Source organism: Sorex araneus, chromosome 8 (assembly GCF_027595985.1).
Source record: "Sorex araneus isolate mSorAra2 chromosome 8, mSorAra2.pri, whole genome shotgun sequence".
In the NCBI taxonomy this organism is placed as follows: Eukaryota; Metazoa; Chordata; class Mammalia; order Eulipotyphla; family Soricidae; genus Sorex; species Sorex araneus.
The window spans coordinates 42,262,567-42,283,520 of record NC_073309.1 but is presented as its reverse complement, the minus strand read 5'-3'; the positions used below and the strand labels follow the sequence as shown (position 1 = coordinate 42,283,520).

At 44.8% G+C, this 20,954-nt stretch overlaps 2 protein-coding genes across 2 annotated transcripts in view; both read left to right on the top strand.

Annotated features, from left to right (window-relative positions):
* Nucleotides 1–447: 447 nt before the first annotated feature.
* On the top strand, nucleotides 448–802 carry LOC101549686 (cytochrome c, somatic). Its single transcript, XM_004600761.2, has one exon. It carries the CDS (start codon nucleotides 450–452, stop codon nucleotides 765–767), a length of 318 nt encoding a protein of 105 aa, XP_004600818.1. The 5' UTR covers nucleotides 448–449; the 3' UTR covers nucleotides 768–802.
* Nucleotides 803–2,336: 1,534 nt separating this feature from the next.
* LGALS7 (galectin 7) overlaps nucleotides 2,337–20,954 on the top strand; it is a 39,585-nt gene continuing 20,967 nt past the window's right edge. The window contains exons 1-2 of the mRNA XM_004601059.2: nucleotides 2,337–2,380; nucleotides 3,128–3,365. Coding sequence (XP_004601116.2) covers nucleotides 2,337–2,380; nucleotides 3,128–3,365 — 282 coding nt within the window. The remainder of the gene's footprint in view (nucleotides 2,381–3,127; nucleotides 3,366–20,954) is intronic.

Here is a 20,954-nt window from a genome sequence, read left to right as displayed (position 1 = left end):
CCACTGACCAGGCAAGTGGAAACAGAGATAAACAAATGGGACTATCTTAAAATTAGAAGTTTCTGTACCTATAAAGAAGCAGTAACCAGAGGGAGATGCATGCTGAAAGTAGACTACAGACTGAACACGATGGCCACTCAATACTCCTATCACAAACCACAACACCCAAAACGAGAGAAAGAACAAAATGGAATACCCTGCCACAGAGGCGGGGTGGGGTTGGGGGGGGACGGAATTGGAAGGTGGGAGCGATACTGGGTTCATTGGTGGTGGAGAATGGACACTGGTGGAAGGATGGGTTCTCGAACACTGTATGAGGGAAACACAAGCACGTAAATGGGTAAATTTGTAACTACCCTCACGGTGACTCACTAATTAAAAAAAATAGGGCTGGAGAAAAGAGCGGGACGTCGGGCTCGCGAACCGGACTCTCCGTGTCACATTCTAAAATGGGTGATATTGAGAAGGGCAAGAAGATCTTTGTCCAGAAGTGCGCTCAGTGCCATACCGTGGAGAAGGGAGGCAAGCACAAGACGGGGCCCAATCTCCATGGTCTGTTTGGGCGAAAGACCGGTCAAGCCGCTGGATTCTCTTACACCGATGCCAACAAGAACAAAGGCATCACCTGGAATGAGGATACGCTGATGGAGTATTTGGAGAATCCCAAGAAGTACATCCCTGGAACAAAAATGATCTTCGCTGGCATTAAGAAGAAGACCGAACGGGCAGAGTTGATAGCTTATCTCAAAAAAGCTACTAATGAGTAATAGTTGGCACGGCCTTATTTATTACAAAACAAATGTCTCATGACTTTTTTATGTGTACCATATTTAAGTCCATCTCATTCACCAGAATTCAGATCATGAGTGACCGATAGTGTATTTTTGTTGGGCAGCCCTGATTTAAATAAGATTGGCTTGTGTTTTGAATGAGTATGATCAGCTTTTTGAATTTTAATGATAATTCCAGGTCAGCAAGTGCAATCACTGTCCCTTTCCAAAGATATGATGTTAATTCATCACATTCACCTTTCCAAGGGATGGAGATTGCCATCTCATATCTGGGAGAATAGTTTTCTATTCAGATTTATAGAACTGGCTATATTAATATCTAAAGGTTGAGGGTATCACTGTCTCCTTAGGTTGTGTTTCTTAGCCTGATAAGATTCGTTGGCAGTGACCTTATATCTTTTAATTATGCCGATTTAATTAAAAATTCCCTGTATCTAAAAATGTTGCCTTTCACTTACTGAAAAGTATTTTAATGTGATGTACGTATAACATTAAATAAAGAATACTTACCACTTCTCACAACTTTTTTAAAAAAAAAATAGGGCTGGAGCGACAGCACAGCCAGTAGGGCGTTTGCCTTGCACGTGGCCCAGGTTCAATTCCCAGCATCCCATATGGTCCCCTGAGTAGCGCCAGGGGTAATTCCTTAGTGCAGAGCCAGGAGTAACCCCTTCTCATTGCCGGGTGTGACCTAAAAAGCAAATAAAATAAAATAAAATAAAATAATAAAAAGAAACAGTTACCAGAATACAAAGACAATCTACAGAATGGGAAAGGATATTCAGCCTTTCTGTGTTAAGTCAAATTTTCTGCATCTGATGGTGCCTCATTTTTTAACAACTCTCAAGAGCTCATTCTCAAGCCTTTATGCCACTTCAGGGCTGCTGACTAAGCAACCTCCAAAATAAGTGCTTTATTTTGTAATTCTAGGAGGAAGAAGTTCAAAAATAGATGGGAGAAAGGAATTCTATTTGCTCAGGTGCCCTGAAAGGTCTCAGGGAGAAGGAAGAGGGGGGGGGTAGGAGGAGGGGCTTTCTGGGAAGAGATAACATCAAGCTCAAAAAAATATGAGTCCCCCAGTTGCCATGTGCCACATTCCCACTCTTGCAGCTGTCAGAAGACAAACTGCCATTCCAGCACCTGAAGATGACTTTCATGCCCACACCTGGCTACCATCCCTGCTACAACCCGGTGAGATATAGAACCAGTCCTGAGCCGCATTCACCCTGATCCCAACTAACCGGGTCACTCCCAACCTGAATCACAGGGTTAACTGGGGATCCCGGGACCTTTCTCCTAAAACACCCCTGGAACTTGATTTACTCCTCTCTGAAATTCCCTTCCCAATACTCGACCTTCTTCCTCATGCTGACGCTCACTCTGAGGTCCTGTCTCTTGTGAAAGGGGTTGGTGGGGAGGGAGGGGGCGGGATTTTCCAGGAAGGAAAAAATGTTTCCTTGGACACATGAAAATTGATTCCCTTGCCGGGGTCTACTGCAGACGCTGCCCTTCTGCAAACCCATCCCATGTGGCCTGAATGTCGGGATGTTCGTCTACATCCAGGGAGTGTCCAGCATGGACATGAAGAGGTGAGATATGCCAGGCCAGGGGGAGGGTCTGACATTGAGTAGCACTTGCAGCGGATGCCCAAGCCCTCAGCACTGCTGGAGAGACCACGCCCGCAGAAAAGGATGAAATATAGACTATGCTACATAGTGACAGACCAATTGGGGAGCAGGGGAGAAAGAGAGAAGAAAGAGGGGTATGGTATAGTCTCTTTAAGGGGTGACACAGGGAAGATTTCCAAGGTGAAACAACGTTGATCGGGGACTAAAGGAGAAGATGGGTTTCTGGGGTGCTGCTGGCATCAGGGCTTTGAGGGAGAGAGAAGGACTGATGCAAAGGCCCAGGGGCGAGGGGAGATGCCCTCTGATGAACTTTAGCATGCTCCAGTGAGTGGAGTGATCTCACTTGGGTGCTCCAGGGTCCTCTGGTTTCATGGGGACTGGGGATGTTCTTGAGGAATCTTGAAGGGAACAGAAAGGCCTGAGCTGTGGATGCTGGCACAGGGTCGGTCCCCTGGGTATTCATTTGTGCATAGAGCATTTGTTGGAGTTGGGGGAGTCAGTGAGAAAATTAATATGGTTCACTGCATTCTGGGATTCTGAGTCACCATGTCCCACATCTCTTGGCCATAGACCCCAGTGACTACCTAGCCCCTACCTCACTGTCACCCCAACAGCCTAGGGTGAGACTAATAAGGGTCCTTGAGCTTTTGCCCCAGTACTGGCACCACTGCTGGGAGGATTTGAGCAACAGGCCCTCCTGTCCCCCAGGTTCGTGGTAAACTTTGCCTTGGGGACACAGTCTGGGGCCGACATCACCTTCCATTTCAACCCCTGCTTTGAGGGCTGGAACAAGGTCATCTTCAACTCGAAGCTGTCTGGCCAGTGGAGCAAAGAGGAGGAGGAAAGCAGGATGCCCTTCAAAAAGGGGGAGCACTTCGAGCTGCTGGTGATGGTCATGATGCATATTTCTGAAAGACAGAGCCTCAGTTTTCCCTTGCCAGCTGCGGTGAGCAGTTCCATTTTAGCAGTTCCAGTCTACATTTTAAACATTCCTGCAAATTCCTGATGCTTTCCCTGTTGGTGCTCGGGGATCATAGGGGATGCCGGGGATCAAATCAAGGTACACAGCCTTGTGTACAAGGCAAGCATCCTACCTACTGTTCTATGGCTCTAGCCCCTCATTGATTATTTTAAGTCCTTGAACAAGATGAGAGCCATCTGATTTGCTTACCATCAGGATGGGTGTATCTCAATGGGAATTACAGGATTGAGGTAGTCTGAAGGTGAGGAAATGTTGAACTAAGGGCTTTATTCCTCACTTTGCTTCCAGTTTTAAGAAGTATTGTGCTACTAGGAACTTGGTGGGAAACTCTAGTTGTATATGAACAGGGATGGCAAAGGTAAAGAGGAGTTTGCATGAGATACTGAAGTCCAGATTTCCATAAACTCTGTCAGACTAAGGAGTAAATTAGGGTTTTGTAGACAAGCTTGCCAATGGCAGGGAGTATGGAGAGGAGATTAAAGCTTGGCTATGAGTTAACTGCAGTTTGTTTTATTTTTTGGGTCATACCCAGCAGTGCTCAGGGCTTAGTCCAGGCTCTGCACTTAGGGATCAACCCGATGGTGCTTAGGGGACCACATGGCATGCCAAGGACCAAACCCAGATCAGCCATGTGCAAAATAAGTGTCTGCCCTGGTCTTTAACTGCAGCTTAGATCAAAGTTTTCTCAGAAAGTCTCTCCCTGAAAAGGGGCTTGGGCAAAGAAGCAAGATCATGAAAGAATGAAAAATATTTGGCTATTTACTGTTCAAGAAAGTGGAGAGTGAGTTGTCCACTCTGGGAGTGTCCGTAAAAATCTATAAATTCTGTGTGGGAAAAGCATTTATTGATAATTTAGTAGCACTGTAGCACTGTCGTCCCCTTGTTCATCGATTTGCTCGAGCAGACACCAGTAATGTCTCCATTGTGAGACTTGTTGTTACTGTTTTTGGCATATTGAATACACCATGGGTAGGTTGGCAGGCTCTGCCGTACGGGCGGGATACTCTTGGTAGCTTGCCGGGCTCTCCGAGAGGGACGGAGGAATTGAACCCGGGTTGGCCACGTGCAAGGCAAATGCCCTACCTGCTGTACTATCGCTCCAGTCCAGGATTACAGTATAGTTAGTAAAATTTCCCACATTTTCCATGCAATTCTCCATTCTTATCTCAAACTTTTACCAAGGTGCAGTGCAGTGCTATGGCTTCAGAGTATCAGGCTGACATCTGATATTAATCCATTATAACTCTTTGCTAGGTAGCTCTAGAAATTTTAGTTACCACAGCACACAGGTAGGGCATTTGCCTTGCATGAGGCTGACCCGGGTTCGATTCTCAGCATCCACTATGGTTCCCCGAGCATCACCAGGAGTAATTCCTGAATGCATGAGCTGGAAGTAACCCCTGTGCAACACTGGGAGTGACCCAAAAAGCAAAAAAAAAAAAAAAAGAGAGAGAAAGAAAGAAAGAAATTTTAGTTACCAAAAGTAGTAAGGTCAGAAAAACTGTGGCCCCAATATTGACCAAAGCACCAAAAACTTCTAGCATAACCCAAGGCTCCATCACAGAGATCTTGAAACACAGGAGCCTGTGTAGGCCCCGGCCGCCCACCCTACCCCAGAGTGGCAAATGAAAAGTCCCACCCGAGAGCCCACTGAGGAGGAATATAGTTTCTGTGTGTGGCTAGGATGCCAGTGACATGTTAGACCTGGGGCAGGGATAAGAAATGTCCCCACACTACTACTAACACAGGGGCAATCTCTTTGCCAATGCTCAGTCTGTCTACACCTTGGGAAGCTGAAGGTGTCCAAGCTGGTGGGATTGGAAGCATAGTTAAGGCTGAGGCCCTTTGTGTGTTGGGAACAAGCTGTAATGTTGCACCCTCTGGAAAGTCTTTGAAGGGCACCAGGGGCCAGCTGGAGTCACTAGGGAGCTAGACAAGGCTGCCGAAAGTTGACCCTGGAATCTCATTCCCTTTCTGTCTTTTCTGTTCTGTTATTTCCTCCCTACGCCATTTCTTCGCCATTGGTATATAAATCCAGAAATGGTTGGTTGCTGTTCTAGTTTTTGTAGCTTTTATCTACTGTCCAGTGAGACCTGATCCATGAGATAGATTGGGTAATAGATTGCCAAGCGAGAATAAAGGATAGTTGGGTTCTCACTGGGGGCTTGACTCACCTCAAGAAGCTTCTTGTAGTTAACTTGTTATGCCCAGTTTGTCATGACTCAATGAGTTAGCCAGGACCTAGAAGCGGAGGAGTACAGAAGGCTTATTTCATCACAATGGGTCACAGGACTCCAAGCCATTGGAAAAATGATTTAAAGACTGAGATTGCATTTGTACTCTGAAACTACATTCCAAAGTGTCCATTAAGATCTTGCAAGATTAACTACAGTTTTCGCTTATGTTTAAAAACAAGGTATGGGTTTACAGACATGAATCGATAAGGCTTAACCTCAGTTACAGCCGTACCTCTCAGAGAGCAAATAGTCTTCTTACATAGCTCAGTAACAGGGCATGCTCTTTGCCCTCCTCTGCTCAGATGGTTGTAAATCCCAGGGGCTGTGAGGGATTCATCACAGGGGCTGGGAGGAATTTTCAGTGAGCACAATATTTTCTCTTAAATGTTTAGGGTGTGGAGCTTACAAACTTTTAACCCTTTCTGAGTACAACCATATGTGTATGATATTTTCTTAAACTATATAATATTATAGCATCTTATAACAAAGAAATTAAAACAGTACATAGCAATAGGTTTCAACATTGTGAGCAGACTAAAATGGTAATAGTCACTGTTACTAGTCCTTACCCTAAAGACAGACCAGTGCAATAAAAAGCTGGGAGCTTCTCTGCTTTGAAAGCAAGGACTGTCCTGAAAACCAGGATCTTTTGTAACCCTGAAGGGGAATGGGACAGGTTCCTGCATACCAGGCCACTCCTTTAAGAAAATAAGAAGCCCGAGACACTCTCTAGCTCACCATGCTGACCCTATGTTGATCTTCGCCAAACCTGGGTAACTTTGACATGACCAGATATTCATTTCATTATTAATAGGAGTTAACCAATGTGTCCTTAGCTGATTCCCAGGATCTTTCAGCAGATAATGGGGTACTTGAAATAGAAAACTCTGTATTCTTATTGTTTTCTTTGTTTTTTAATAAATTAGTTTTAGCCATAGCACTGTAGCACTGTAGCACTGTCATCCTGTTGTTCATCGATTTGTTCGAGTGGGCACCAGTAACGTCTCCATTGTGAGACTTGTTGTTACTGTTTTTGGCATATTGAATACACCACAGGCAGTTTTCCAGGTTCTGCCATTGCGGGCAGGATACTCTTGGTAGCTTGCCAGGCTCTCCGAGAGGGAAGGAGGAATCGAACCCGGGTCAGCGGTGTGCAAGGCAAACACCCTACCCACTCTGCTATGACTCCAGTCCCTTATTTATATATTTATTTATTTATTTATTTATTTATTTATTTTGCTGTTTGGGTCACACCCTGCTATGCACAAGGGTTACTCCTGGCTCTGCACTCAGGAATTAGCCCTGGCAGTGCTCAGGGGACCATGTGGGATGCTGGAAATCGAACCCGGGTCAGCCGCGTGCAAGGCAAATGCACTACCCACTGTGATATCACTCCAGCCCTTCTTTTCTTTTTTAAAAAAATTTATTGAATCTCCCTGAGATAGACCATTACAAAGTTGTTCATGATTAGATTTCAGTTATTCAATGTTCTAACACCATCCCTCCACCAGTGTACATTTGCCACCACCAGAGTCCCAGTACAGTGGGTAGGGTGTTTGCCTTGCACGCAGTTGACCAGAGTTCAATCCCTGGCATCCCATATGGTCCCCCAAGCCCACAAGGAATAATTCCTGAGTGCAAAGCTAGGAGTAAACACTGAGCACAGCTGGGTGTGGCCAAGAAAGAAAGAGAGAGACAGACAGAGACAGAGAGAGAGAGACAGACAGAGACAGAGAGAGACAGAGACAGAGAGGAAGGAAGGAAGGAAGGAAGGAAGGAAGGAAGGAAGGAAGGAAGGAAGGAAGGAAGGAAGGAAGGAAGGAAGGAAGGAAGGAAGGAAGGAAGGGAAGGGAAGGAGGGAGGGAGGGAGGTGGGAGGGAGGAAGGAAGGAAGAGAAAGGAAGGAAGGAAGGAAGGAAGGAAGGAAGGAAGGAAGGAAGGAAGGAAGGAAGGAAGGAAGGAAGGAAGGAAGGAAGGAAGGAAGGGAGGGAGGGAGGGAGGGAGGGGAAGGAAGGGAGGGAGGGAGGGGGAGGAAGGAAGGGAAGGAGGGAGGGAGGGAGAGAGGGAGGGAGGGAGGGAGGGAGGGAGGGGAAGGAAGGGAGGGAGGGAGGGGGAGGAAGGAAGGGAAGGAGGGAGGGAGGGAGAGAGGGAGGGAGGGAGGGAGGGAGGGAGGAAGGGAGGAAGGAAGGAAGGAAGGAAGGAAGGAAGGAAGGAAGGAAGGAAGGAAGGAAGGAAGGAAGGAAGGAAGGAAGGAAGGGAGGGAGGGAGGGAGGAAGGAAGGGAGGGAGGAAGGAAGGGAGGGAGGGGGAGGAAGGGAGGGAGGGAGGGAGGAAGGAAGGGAGGAAGGAAGGGAGGAAGGAAGGGAGGGAGGGGGAGGAAGGGAGGGAGGGAGGGAGAGAGAGGGGGAAGGGAGGGAGGGAAGAAGGAAGGGAGGAAGGAAGGGAGGAAGAAAAAGAAAAAAGACAATAGTTGCAGTGACATGCCTTTTTGTGGAAATCAGTTTCTACTTCTACAGAAGTGATAAAATAAGAGTGTCCTTGTAAAACCTTGATTTAAAGCTTTTCTCCCTGAACCATTCAAATGAAATTTAGTAGTAGACTAGTTCCTGAAGAGACTTGAAAAGCTGTATTGGCTGTTATTCTGACCAGGACCGTGGGAGCCCAGAGCTTTGCCTGGGGGGTTTTAGCTCCAATGGCAGGAGGAATTGCTCCCCCCAAGCCCACCCATCGACTGGATGATGTCAACCCCTATACTGATTCTTTTTTGTTTTTAAGGACTCAACTCATGGGGGGAAAAAACTTACCTTGCTATTGCAAAAAACATCTATAGGAAGTAGAAATTGGTTTCAATAATATCCGTAGCGATTATGTTTTAGGAAGCGGAGGTAATCGAATGGAAGACGCCTGGCAGCAATTTAATAGAACAGTTCCAGACGGTTAGACCCGTTAGACCGCAGCTAGCACCTAATGAGAACAAAAGCCTTTTCTGTGGGGTAATTTGGGATAATACCTGGAGAAATGTTGCACTGTGTGTAAACCAAATAGAACTATCTCACAAGTGTTGTCGTAGTAAAAAAAAACCCTTAGTAAAAGGGTTTTTCAACATGCATTTTTGTGTCATGGCAAGAGTGGTGTAGGATAACTGAACACAGAAGAGAGCATTCATGTGAGATATCCTGATCCAATAATTCCTAAGCTGATTATACTTTATTTTCCTATGGGACTTCCTGCAACTACAAGGCGGTTTGTTACGGAAGTCATGGGTCCTGGTATCAATAGCTAAACAACAGATACCACCGTCTATGTGTGCTCTGTTTTGGCAGTGCTTTCTTCATTTATTTTTGTCCCCTCTGTGGTGGTTGCTGCTTTTTAGTGAAACTGGGGAAAATAAAATTGTAATCATTATGCATAGCATTCTGGTGATGAAGGCATGAAAACTCTTCCATCTTCTGGGGCAAAGAAAGCATTGTGCAACATTTAGGACTCTGATTTAAAATCAGGGTAGTCACAGGTGTTCCTGGCTGGAGGACTTTCACCAGCTTCCCGGTCAGATAGCCATAGGAGCTCTGACTTCAGAGCACTTTCATAAGCACCTGAAAAATTAGTTTAGCTCACAGAGGCCATATTTTAGCTGGCACCCAGTAAGTCCATGCAAGCATTGTTATAGAAGCGAGAAAATTAATAGTTACATGAAGCAGACAATCTGTCATCTTTAGCCACCTCCTTTAGGACCCCAGCCCATTGTCCCTGTTCGTAATCTATGATGAGCTTCCGGGCCCCAGTGGAAAGTTCAGTGTACTTATGGAATGACATCATTAAGTCAGCTAAAAGGAAAAATAAACTTCTAAAAAAAATTCTTACTGCTCCCTTTCAGTCTCCCCTTTAAAGTTTGACATAATTAAGAGAAATAGGAAGATGCTATCGCTAGAAAAGCAGTCCTCAAGGCTGGATAGTACAGCGATTGTACGATAGTACAGCGAGGGAGGAGCCCTTGCCTTGCACACACAACCAGGTTCAATCCCCAGAATCCTATATGGCGCCCCCAACCACCTCCAAAGTAATCTTGGAGCAACTCTAGGTATGGCTGAAAAGTCAAAAAAAGAAAAGAAAGAAAGAAAGAAAGAAAGAAAGAAAGAAAGAAAGAAAGAAAGAAAGAAAGAAAGAAAGAAAGAAAGAAAGAAAGAAAGAAAGAAAGAAAGAAAGAAAGAAAGAAAGAAAGAAAGAGAGAGAGAGAGAGAAAGAAAGAAAGAAAGAAAGAAAGAAAGAAAGAAAGAAAGAAAGAAAGAAAGAAAGAAAGAAAGAAAGAAAGAAAGAAAGAGAGAGAGAGAGAGAGAAGGAAGGAAGGAAGGAAGGAAGGAAGGAAGGAAGGAAGGAAGGAAGGAAGGAAGGAAGGAAGGAAGGAAGGAAGGAAGGAAGGAGAGAGAAAAAGAGAGAGAGAAAGAAAGAAAGAAAGAAAGAAAGAAAGAAAGAAAGAAAGAAAGAAAGAAAGAAAGAAAGAAAGAAAGAAAGAAAGAAAGAAAGAAAGAAAGAAAGAAAGAAAGAAGGAAAGAAAGGGAAAATAGCCTTCAATTCTTGTTTAATCTTGGCACTCATGCTCCATCCAGAGAGTATTTTTATGAAGCCAAAATATTTGGCAGGAGAGGAGAATTCTGCAGGAGAAGACAGGCATTGCAATGTACTTTCCAGCGGGAAACCCACAGAGGGTTTATTAAACAAGGGAAACTACTTATATCCAGTCCAATACCGTAAATTATCAATACAAAAGTTATGAAAGAATTACATGAGGCTTCCCATGAACACTGCTGGGCATAACCCAAAAATTAAAATAATAATCACTTGCATCACTTGTCATCCCATTGTTCATCAATTTGCTCAAGCAGCACCAGTAATGTCTCCATTCATCCCTGTCACGTGCTAGTGTAGCCCAATGGCGTCTGCTCACTCCAGGAACAAGAAGAGCCTCAAACCATTCATTCAGGGTCTTGAGAAGAAGTCTGATGATCTCAATCTCGTAGGTGGGTAGCCACGAGTTCCCGTGGAATTCAGTTAGTAACAGCTCTAGTTCAGCAGTCGTCTTCAAATCCAGCGCATCTGATTTTCGACGCCTTGGCAAATGAGACAGCGTCTCTGATTCTCGATCGTCGACAGAACTCCACTTTTAAAAGTCTCTGGAATAAGACTGTAGAGATACAGGACAGGAGTTAAGGCGTGTGCTTTCTATGTGGCCAACCCTGGTTCCATCTATGTATGGTCCCTTGAGCACATCAGGGGTCACTCTTGGGCAGAGAGACAGGAATAGCCCCTGAGCGCCTCAGGGTGTGGCCCAAAACCCTCCCCCAAAAAAAATCCCTGTAAAAATTCTCAGTCTTATTCAACCTGATTCAATTCATTCCCTTTTCACTCCATACTTCTCCCATCCCCATTTTGATATAACCAGTTTGCCTCACCTTGAAAGCGTATTCGTTTTTCTCACTGAAAGTTGGTCATTATCTGTTTTCTGGAGGCCTCCCAAACAAGGCTCAGGATACCTGGGACCCCTCCCCTGGGGAGGAGGTTTAGTTCAAGGGCTGAGGATACAGTGCTGCTCAGATCCTGTGGTACAGGAAGTTACACTGACCACGTAGTGTCCAGGATTGCACTAAATTAACTGCATGCAAGTCAAGTGTCTTTATCCCTGAACCATCTCTCCGGTTCCCAAAATGCTTCTCTTTTTCTGAAAAAGGTTCTTATACAGATACTTTCCCTATTAGCTGTAAGGGTATGTGGTAGGGGGGTCATAAATGAACATTTCATTTATTTTTCCCAATGTATTTAAACACTGTGCTTTACAAAGTTGTTCCTGATTATCTGGTACAGGCATTCAACATTGCAACACCAATCCCACCACCACTGTCACCTTTTTTCCACCATTGTCTCCATTTCCCAACCACACCGCAAGCCTGCCCCCGAAAGCAGACCCACAATAATTTATTTTATATTGCTTGTAACCAATAAATGGCTAACAGCACTGTAGCACTGTATCACTGTCATCCAGTTGCTCATCGATTTGCTCCAGAGGGCACCAATAACGTCTCCATCGTGAGACTTGTTATTACTGTTATGGGCACATCGAATATGCCACAGGGAGCTTGCCAGGCTCTGCAATGCAGGCGGGATACTCTCGGTAGCTTGCCGGGTTCTCCAAGAGGGGTGGAGGAATCAAACCCGGATTGGCCACGTGCAAGGTAAACGCCCTGCCTGCTGTGCTATCACTCCAGTCCCAATGATCAAAAATGTTTCCATAGAAGAAAATTTGTGAAAAGTATCACCTCTCATCATGGGGACATTAAATCCTTGTCTGAGGGCTTTCTAAGCTGTTGTTGCAAGTTAACTCTTCTGTGGTAATATTTTTGTTAGTGAGACTGGTTGGTTTCTATGTTACATTCCCATCCAATCTGGTGTGCTTCTACTGGGATGTCAGCGTTTTAGAGTTTGAAGATAAAGCTCCAGAAAATCCGGATTATTTTAAGTGGGCATTCAGGCCAGCAGCATTGCAGTGGCTGGTGTATTGGCTGCCAGGGCTTCCAAGAGTACAGGAAGGTGGGGGGAGGTCGCCCATCCCAACTCTGAGGAGGCCTGGGGTTCTCAGTCAATAAAAACTCATGTACCTGAAATTTTCAGTAGATCAGGTTCTCTGTGGAGCCGAGTCCTGAGGCCGTGGAGTCAAGCTAGAGGCCTGGTGGCAGCTTTGGGCTGTGGGAGTTGCTGCCAAGACTAAATGCACATGTTAATAAAAATCTTACCCCTCGAACCCTTACTTTATCAATATTTCTAAGTTGTAAGTAAATTGTAAAAGCTGTGATAGTTGGGCCAGGGTTGTAGCCCATGAGTAGAGCACTTGCCTTGCATGTATGAGGCCCTGAGTGTGATCCCCAGCACTTCTAAACAAACAAAATAAACTAAAACAAAAACCTCCTCTCTTCCCTGATCTTTTGTAGAAGACACGCATTTTCATAGTTTCCAAAATGTTTCCTTTGAACATAATATTTTATTGTATTGGTATTTTTAGGCCACACTCAGAGATGCTCAGGAGCTATGTCAGTGCTGGGAATTCAGGGGGACATACCGTGGCAGGGGTTGAACCCCAGCCTCCTTCAGGCAAAGCACCTCTCCAGCCTCTGAGTTTCAGCAGTAAGTAAAACTTTCACTGTGACACGGGACACATTTTACTCATGGACCCAAATCCTTTAGTGCCAAGAGTACGCTTCAGCTCCGTAATCAATACTTTGGTGGAATGATCTATGATCTAGCCATTAAAGTTTTCCATTATTTAATCTAGCTGCAAAGTTTCAAGTTATTAAAATTGAAACAGAAAAATTGGACTCGGCCACTCACCCATTAAGAGCCATGAGGCAAACACCATGGAACCTACAAATCCTGCAAGGCAAGCTAATCTGGTTCTCACACACACACACACACACACACACACACACACACACACACACACACACACACACAATAACAGAATTCCTAGCCTGATTGTTGCACAACCCGTTTGCAATACCACCCTCCAACCTGAGGTGGCGGTAATGAGCATTTCCCACAGCTCAGGCAAACTAGGTTTTTGTTTTTGTTTCTGTTTTTTGACGGTGCCAGCATGAAGCCAGATGTACGTCCCGTGCCAAGTGGAACAGCAGTTGGTCTCCTCTGGGCCTGCGCTCGCGGCCTATGAATCCGGAGGCTAAGTTCGACCCTAAGTAGGCATGCGCAGACCACAATGCTTTACTCAACTCCCGGCCGGTTGCAGTGCCTCCCAGCAACAGACGAGGGCGTTGCAGGTTGTATAACTGTCTTAGGATCCTGAGTGACAACTTTCAAGCCATGATCAACCAACAGGAGGGATCCCTGAGCGCAGGGCCAGGAGTGAGCCCTGAGTAGCGCTAGGTGTGGCCCACCACCTCCCCCCCACACCCCTCCCCGACCAAAAAAAAAAAATTAAAGTAAAAACAAAAAACTTGGGGCTGGAGTGATAATACAGCAGGTAGGGTATCTGCCTTGCACTCAGCTGACCCGTGTTCTATCACCCGTATGATCCCCTGAGCCACCCAGGAGTAATTCTTGAGTGCAGAGTCAGGAGTAAGTCCTGAGCATCACCAAGTGTGCCACCTCCACCCCAATTTTTTTTTTAAACTTGATCAGTGTTTAAACTTCACCAAGCGCTGCCCTGTGCTGCCTTTCTGTGCTCAGGCCCAAGCCTCCTTATCCAGAGGAGACCCTAATGTCCCAGTCAGAAGTAGCCCCTGAGCTCTGCTGGCTGTCACCAAAAAAAGAAAAAAAAAAAACAAGCCCCAAAGTATTAGACCAGAGATCTGAACATGCTAAAGGCTGGGGATTGATTCTAGCATTGCTGGGAGACCCCAAATACTGCCAAGTGTGGCCCTAAAACCAAAACTAAAATCAGTCAGATGAAATTTCAGATAAAAAATGTTTAAAATATTTGTGCCAAAGAGATAGTACAGGGACTAAGACACTTGCCTTGTACACTGTGGTCTCCCAATACCTCTGGGAGTGATCCCTGAGCACAGAGCCAGGAGTAGCCCCTGAGCACTACTGGGTGTGGCCCCAAACACAAATAAATACATAAGTAAAATGAAGTAATTCTTACAGATAATAATATAAACTTAACGATAAAAATGAAAATGCTGGCAAGACAAATTAGTCACTAAAAATCAAACCTTATCTCACAGTACACAAAAAGATTAACTCAAATGAATCATACATTTCAACTATCACTGTCATTGTCATCCCGTTGCTCATCAATTTGCTCGAGCAGGCACCAGTACCATCTCCATTGTGAGACTTGTTACTGTGTTTGGCATACTGTGTTTGGCATACTGTGAAAGCATATTGTAGCTTGCCAGGCTCTGCCATGCGGGCAAGATACTCTCGGTAGCTTGCCAGGCCTTCTGGAGGGGTGGAGGAATCAAACCCATGTCAGCCGCATGCAAGACGAACTCCCGACCCTCTGCGCTATGGCTCCAGCCCTACACTCCAACATTAATGATAAAATTATATAATAATGAGAGAGGAGCCAGAATGATATAAAAGTGGGTTGTGCGCTTGCCTTGCACACAATTGCCCAGGTTCAATCCCCAGCACCCTACATGGTCCCCTGAGCCTGCCAAGAGTTATCCTTGAGCACAGAGCCAGAAGCAAGTCCTGAGCACCACTGGGTATGGCCCCAAAAACAAACAAATAGAATAGAGAGAGAGAGAGGAGAGCACAGGAGTGAATTTTTGTGATCTTACAAAATGGTGATTGATAACAAGAAATAAATTCAGATATTCAAATATATCACCACAGGATTTGCTGTGAGAACTGAGAAACCTTGGGTTAAAGAACTTTCCAACCGTATGTGGTGTAGAAGAATCCCCAGGAGCCGCACCCGCATGCCACAGCCACCTCCATGCAAATGACCCAGCTTCACTGCTGCATGACTAACCTCCACAGAGATGCCAAGCCGACAAAAACCCCAGCTGCACCAGTTCTTGGGCTGAAAACTCAGGGAACCCCTTGGGAGAAGGCAAGCCAGGAATCGTCCAAGTTCTGCAGATCCTAGAGCTCCTGGAGGAAATTCAAATTCCACAATACTGACAGCCCATTAGGAGCATGGTGAACTGGATGGAAAAGGAGCATAGAAGCCAACTAAGCTCAATAAACAAAAGCAATAACACGGAGTCACTCAGCGAAGCAACCAACAGTTCAGTAAACTCTCAGACCATGACTTTAAGGACCTCCTTTGGGAGATAAAACAATTTTCACAAATTTTCTTTTACTTAAGTATCTTTCAATCACTCCATTTGCCATTTTGTTGTAACAGGCAATATAAAATCAATTCCTTTGTGCCTGCTAAGGGATCAGGCTTGGGGGTTGGGTGAAAATCTGGGGGCAATGGTGGAGAGAAGGTCATGCTGGTGGTAGGATTGGTGCTGGGAGACTGAATGCTCGAAACAACTGTATTATGAACAACTTTGTAAACCAAGGTGTTTAAATAAGGTTAAATATTTTTTTCACATTAAAAAAAAAGAATTCGGGGCTGGAGCAATAGCACAGAGGGTAGAGCATTTGCCTTGCTCGCAGCCGACCCAGGTTCAATTCCCAGCATTCCATATGGTCCCCTGAGCACCGCCAGGAGTTAATTCTTGAGTGCATGAGCCAGGAGTAACTGCTGTGCATCACCGGCTGAACAAAAAAAAAGCAATAATAATAATAATAATAATAATTTGGGGGGCTGGAGTGATAGCACAGCAGGTAGGGCCTTTGCCTTGCACACGGCCAACCCAAGTTCAATTCCCAGCATCCCCTGAGTATTGCCAGGAGTAATTCCTGAGTGCAGAGCCAGGAATAACTCCTGTGCATCACTGGGTGTGACCCAAAAAAGAAAAAAAAAAGAATTATTTCCCTCAAAACTTATTAACAAATAATTGGAATTCTGCATATAAAAGGACAAGCTGTAGAAAAATGAACATAATTTTTGATAATTTGATTTGGGATCATGTGTTTTATGTTTAGGAGATTCAAGAAATTTTTCCTCTATGAAAAATGTTATGGTCGGGCTGGATCAATAGCACAGCGGGTAGGGCATTTGCTTTGCACGAGGCAGACCCGGGTTCGATTCCTCCGCCCCTCTCAGAGAGTCCAGCAAGCTACCGAGAGTATCTCGCCCACACAGCAGAGCCTGGCAAACTACCTGTGGCGTATTCTATATGCCAAAAACAGTAACAACAAGTCTCACAATGGAGACATTACTGGTGCCCGCTTGAGCAAATCGATGAGCTACGGGATGACAGTGATACAGTGAAGTTATGGTCTACAGCAATGCGGTAGATTTCATCTTATTGTAAGACATTTGCTTTTCTCTCTCCTTTACTATGCATATTGCTTCACAGCAATATCTTGATTGCATCAACCCAGCAAGACATAATGCTGTGCCTTTGTAATAGATCATTTGGGAACTCGATATAATTCTGAGATTTTTGTCTGGGAGATCAGAGACAGCACTACTCAGGAATCATCATCATCATCCCATTGATCGTCGATTTTCTTGAGCAATCTCAAGTAATGTCTCCATTCGTCCTAGCGCTGAAATTTTAGAAGCCTCTCTTTTTTTAAAATTAATTTATTCTTCTATTGAATCACCATGTGGAAAGTTACAAAGCTATCAGGTTTAAGTCTCAGTCATACAATGCTCGAACACCCACCCCTTCACCAGTGCACATATTCCACCACCAAGAATCACAGTATATCTCCCCTCTTCCCCCCTCACCTCCCCAGCCCCCCACCCCGCCTGTGTAACTGATAAATTTCACTTTACTTTCACTTTACTTTGATTACATTCAATATTTCAACAAAAAACTCACTATTATTGTTTGGAGTTTCTCCCCCCTAAAGTCGGACCTGCTGAAAAGGAAGCATTTGATAATTTGTTTTCCATTGCTGAGAATGAAGAGATATGAGGTCGAGTGGCCACACTAGCGGCCACATGGTTTTGGATTCCTGTAATTTAATATTTAAGTAACTAAGATCAAAGAAATATCTGCCAGAAATTGCATCATTGCAAGCTTGTGCCTCTCAGCTACTTTATATTCCACATATGAGTGTAATCTTTCTTTCTGTCTCTTTCTTTCTGACTCATTTCACTCAGCATGATACTTTCCACTTATATGCAAATTTCATGACTTCATGTTTTCTGACAGCTACATAGTATTCCATTGTGTAGATGTGCCAGAGTTTCTTTAACCAGTCATCTGTTTTTGGGCGCTCTGGTATTTTCCAGATTGTGGCTATTGTAAACAGTGCTGCAATGAACATAGAAATGCAGATGTCATCTCTACTATACCTTTTTGCTTCTCCAGGATATATTCCCAGGAGTGGTATTGCTGGGTCAAATGGAAGCTCAATTTCTAATTTTTTGATAATTGTCCATATTGTTTTCCAAAAAGGCTGGACCAGTCGGCATTCCCACCAGCAATGAAGGAGAGTCCCTTTCTCCCCACATCCACGCCAACACTGGTTGCTTTTGTTTTTTGGGATACGGGCCAGTCTCTGTGGTGTGAGATGGTATCTCATTGTTGTTTTGATCTGCATCTCCCTGATGATTAGTGATGTTGAACATTTTCTCATGTGCCTCTCAGCCATTCGGATTTCTTCTTTGGGAAAGTTTCTGTTCATTTCATAGCCCCATTTTTTTTATCAGGTTGGCAGTTTTCTTCTTGTGGAGTTCAAACAGTGCCTTGTATATCCTTGATATCAACCCTTTATCGGATGGGTACTGCGCAAATATTCTTTCCCATTCTGTAGATTGTCTTTGTATTTTGGTCACTGTTTCTTTTGAGGTGCAGAAACTTCTTTTTTTTAATTTTTATTGAATCACCATGTGGAAAGTTACAAAGTTCTCAGGCTTATGTCTCAGTTATACAATATTCAAACACCCATCCCTTCACCAGTGCCCATATTCCACCACCAAAAACCCCAGTATACCCCCCCGCCCCCCCGCCCCCAACTGTATAACTGATGAATTTCACTTTATTTTCTCTTTACCTTGATTACGTTCCATATTTCAACACAAAACTCACTATTGTTGTTGGAATTTCCCCCCAAGAAAGACAGCCCTACTACCAAGGAAGCATTTGATAATTAGTTTTCCATTGCTGAGAATGAAGAGATATGTAGCCCCACTGCTCCAAGTACATAGCTCTCTTTTTTTTTCCCCTTTTTCCTTTTCCTTTTTTTCCCCCCCTCATCCCCCTTCCCGCACCTCATAGTATGGTGGATGCCATGCCGCCTTTCTCCCTGAAAATGGGAAACAACTGGGAAAGAAGGATATTTCCTCTTCTCGGCTGGCGTGAGGCTGTTGCTTAGTTCACAGTCCAGAGAAATGGCTGCTACTTTAATAACCTTCAATATTTCAACAAAAACTCACTGTTATTATTTGGAGTTTCCCCCCCCCAAGTCAGACCTGCTAAAAAGGAACCATTTCACATTGCTGACAATTAAGAGATGTTAAGTCATGCGAACGCGGTTTTGGATTTCTGTATAAAGTCCAGGGAAAATTCTGCCAGAAATTGCATAGCCCAGCTCACAGTCCCAGTGCATTGCTGTAAGAAGTCTCTGGAATCAAAGTCTTTAGGCGCAGAGAGTCTGTTTCACTCTCAGCAGCTCCAAATTTATCTGGGCCGAGGGCGTGCCAGTTACACCCACTTCCCATGATTTTCTAGGAGCCCCAAGTGTAAAAACCGTATAAGAGGTGCAGAAACTTCTTAGTTTGAGATAGTCCCATTTATTTATCTCTGTTTTCACTTGCTTGGCCAGTGGCATGTCAGCTTTGAAGATACGGTTGGTAGAAGCCTCTCTTTGGCTTGGTGCTGCATTGGAGGCTCTTTCAGGGTCAGGGGAATGAGACCCATCATTGTTACTGGTTTTGGCATATGAATATGCCACGGGGAGCTTGCCAGGCTCTCCCATGCTGGCAGGAAACTCTCAGTGGCTTGCCAGGTTCTCCGAGAGGGAGAACTAGGCTATAAGATGTCGCTTCCGGGAGCTTGGTTTTATAGTCTCTGGATGTTGGCCGATGATGGGATTACATGGCGCTGGGGAAATTAAGGCTAATTAACCACAAAACATTACTTTGATAGGTGGATCCTGATGGCAAATAAACTTTACTTATAAAAACCTGCACTTTATTAAATTAACTTAGTAATATAAAGTGCATTTGTTGTGTGCCTAAGGGGGCAGGTTGGGGATGGTAGGGAAAATGGGTACATCGGTGGAGGTCACACTGGTGGTGTTGGAATATGAAATGCCTGAAATGACTGTATAATGAGCACCTTTGTAAATGACAGGGGTTTTTTTAATAAAAATAAATGTTTTAAAAATTAATTAACTTAAGCTTCAGTTGCCCTAAGATTGACCTTAATTCCTTTTTCCCATTCTTTATGACCTTAAATTTTTTTTTTTGGCTTTTTGAATCACACTCAGCGAAGCTCAGGGGTTACTCTGCACTCAGAAGTTACTGCTGGCAGTACTCAGGGTACCATGTGAGATGCCAGGGATCGAGCCCAGGTTGGCAGCATGCAAGGCAAACTCCCTACCTACTATACTATTGCTCTGACCCCTGATCTTAATTCTTTCTTTCTTTTTTTTTTTTGCTTTTTGGGTAACACCCAGCGATGCACAGGGATCACTCCTGGCTCTGTACTCAGTAATTACCCCTGGCTGTGCTCAGGAGACCATATAGGATGCTGGAAATCAAACCTGGGTTGACCACGTGCAAGGCAAACACCCTACCCGCTGTGCTATCACTCCAGCCCCGTAACCTTAATTCTTAACATCTCAAAATATGGATTCCACAGAGGGCCTTGATGTGCAGGCCTTGATGTGGACCTTAATCCCATGGCGGGTAGGTTCCATCCTATCCCAGCTTCAATATGGGAGGGCCTAAGGACCCACAAGCAATCTCGCTATAGTTGGTCAAGATGAACGCTGTGAGACAGACTCTGACCCAAAGGGGAGAAAAGCACCTGAGAAGGACCCTCTGGAGTTTGAAAAAGTTAAAACAGATTGGCCTGAAGTTTATTGTTTGGACAAGACGCCCCAAGGAAAAGTCACCCTACTCTAACTATATACTCCTGAGCCCAAAAAGACCATTTAAGCTATTCTGCAGTTGCAGTTCTTGGGCCAGATAGAAATACTATGGCAAGAAAGGGGTTTGTCTTCCACGTGATCGACTCAGGTTTGATCCCCGACACCCCAGAAAGCCCCCAAATGTGCCAGGGCCCTGAACACTGCCCAAAACTCTGAGTATTGCCAGGCATGGCCCAAAAGCTAAAAACTTTTCACTTGTATCACTTGTCATCCCGTTGCTCATCCATTTGCTCAAGCAAGTGCCAGTAATGTCTCCATTCGTCCTTGTCAAGAGCTAGGGTAGCCCAATGGTGTCTGCTCGCTCCAGGAATACGAAGAGCATGAAACTGTTCGTACAGGGTCTTGACGAAGAAGTCTGACCGTCTCGTAGGTGAGCGGCCAGGCATTCTTTTGACGTCCTGTGGAATTCAGTCGGTAACGGCTCTAGTCCAGCAGTCATCTTCAAATCGAATTACGTGTCCAGCCCATCTGATTTTGGACGAAGACAATGTTCATGAGAAACGAACTAGTTACTGATGCTCCATTTGCTCTCAATGAAACGAACATCTCTGAATGCGGGAGCTATGTGTAGCTGGGTTGAGAATTCAACCTGATGAACGACCTGGCACCAGAGCTGCACAGGAGGAAGAGAGGGGC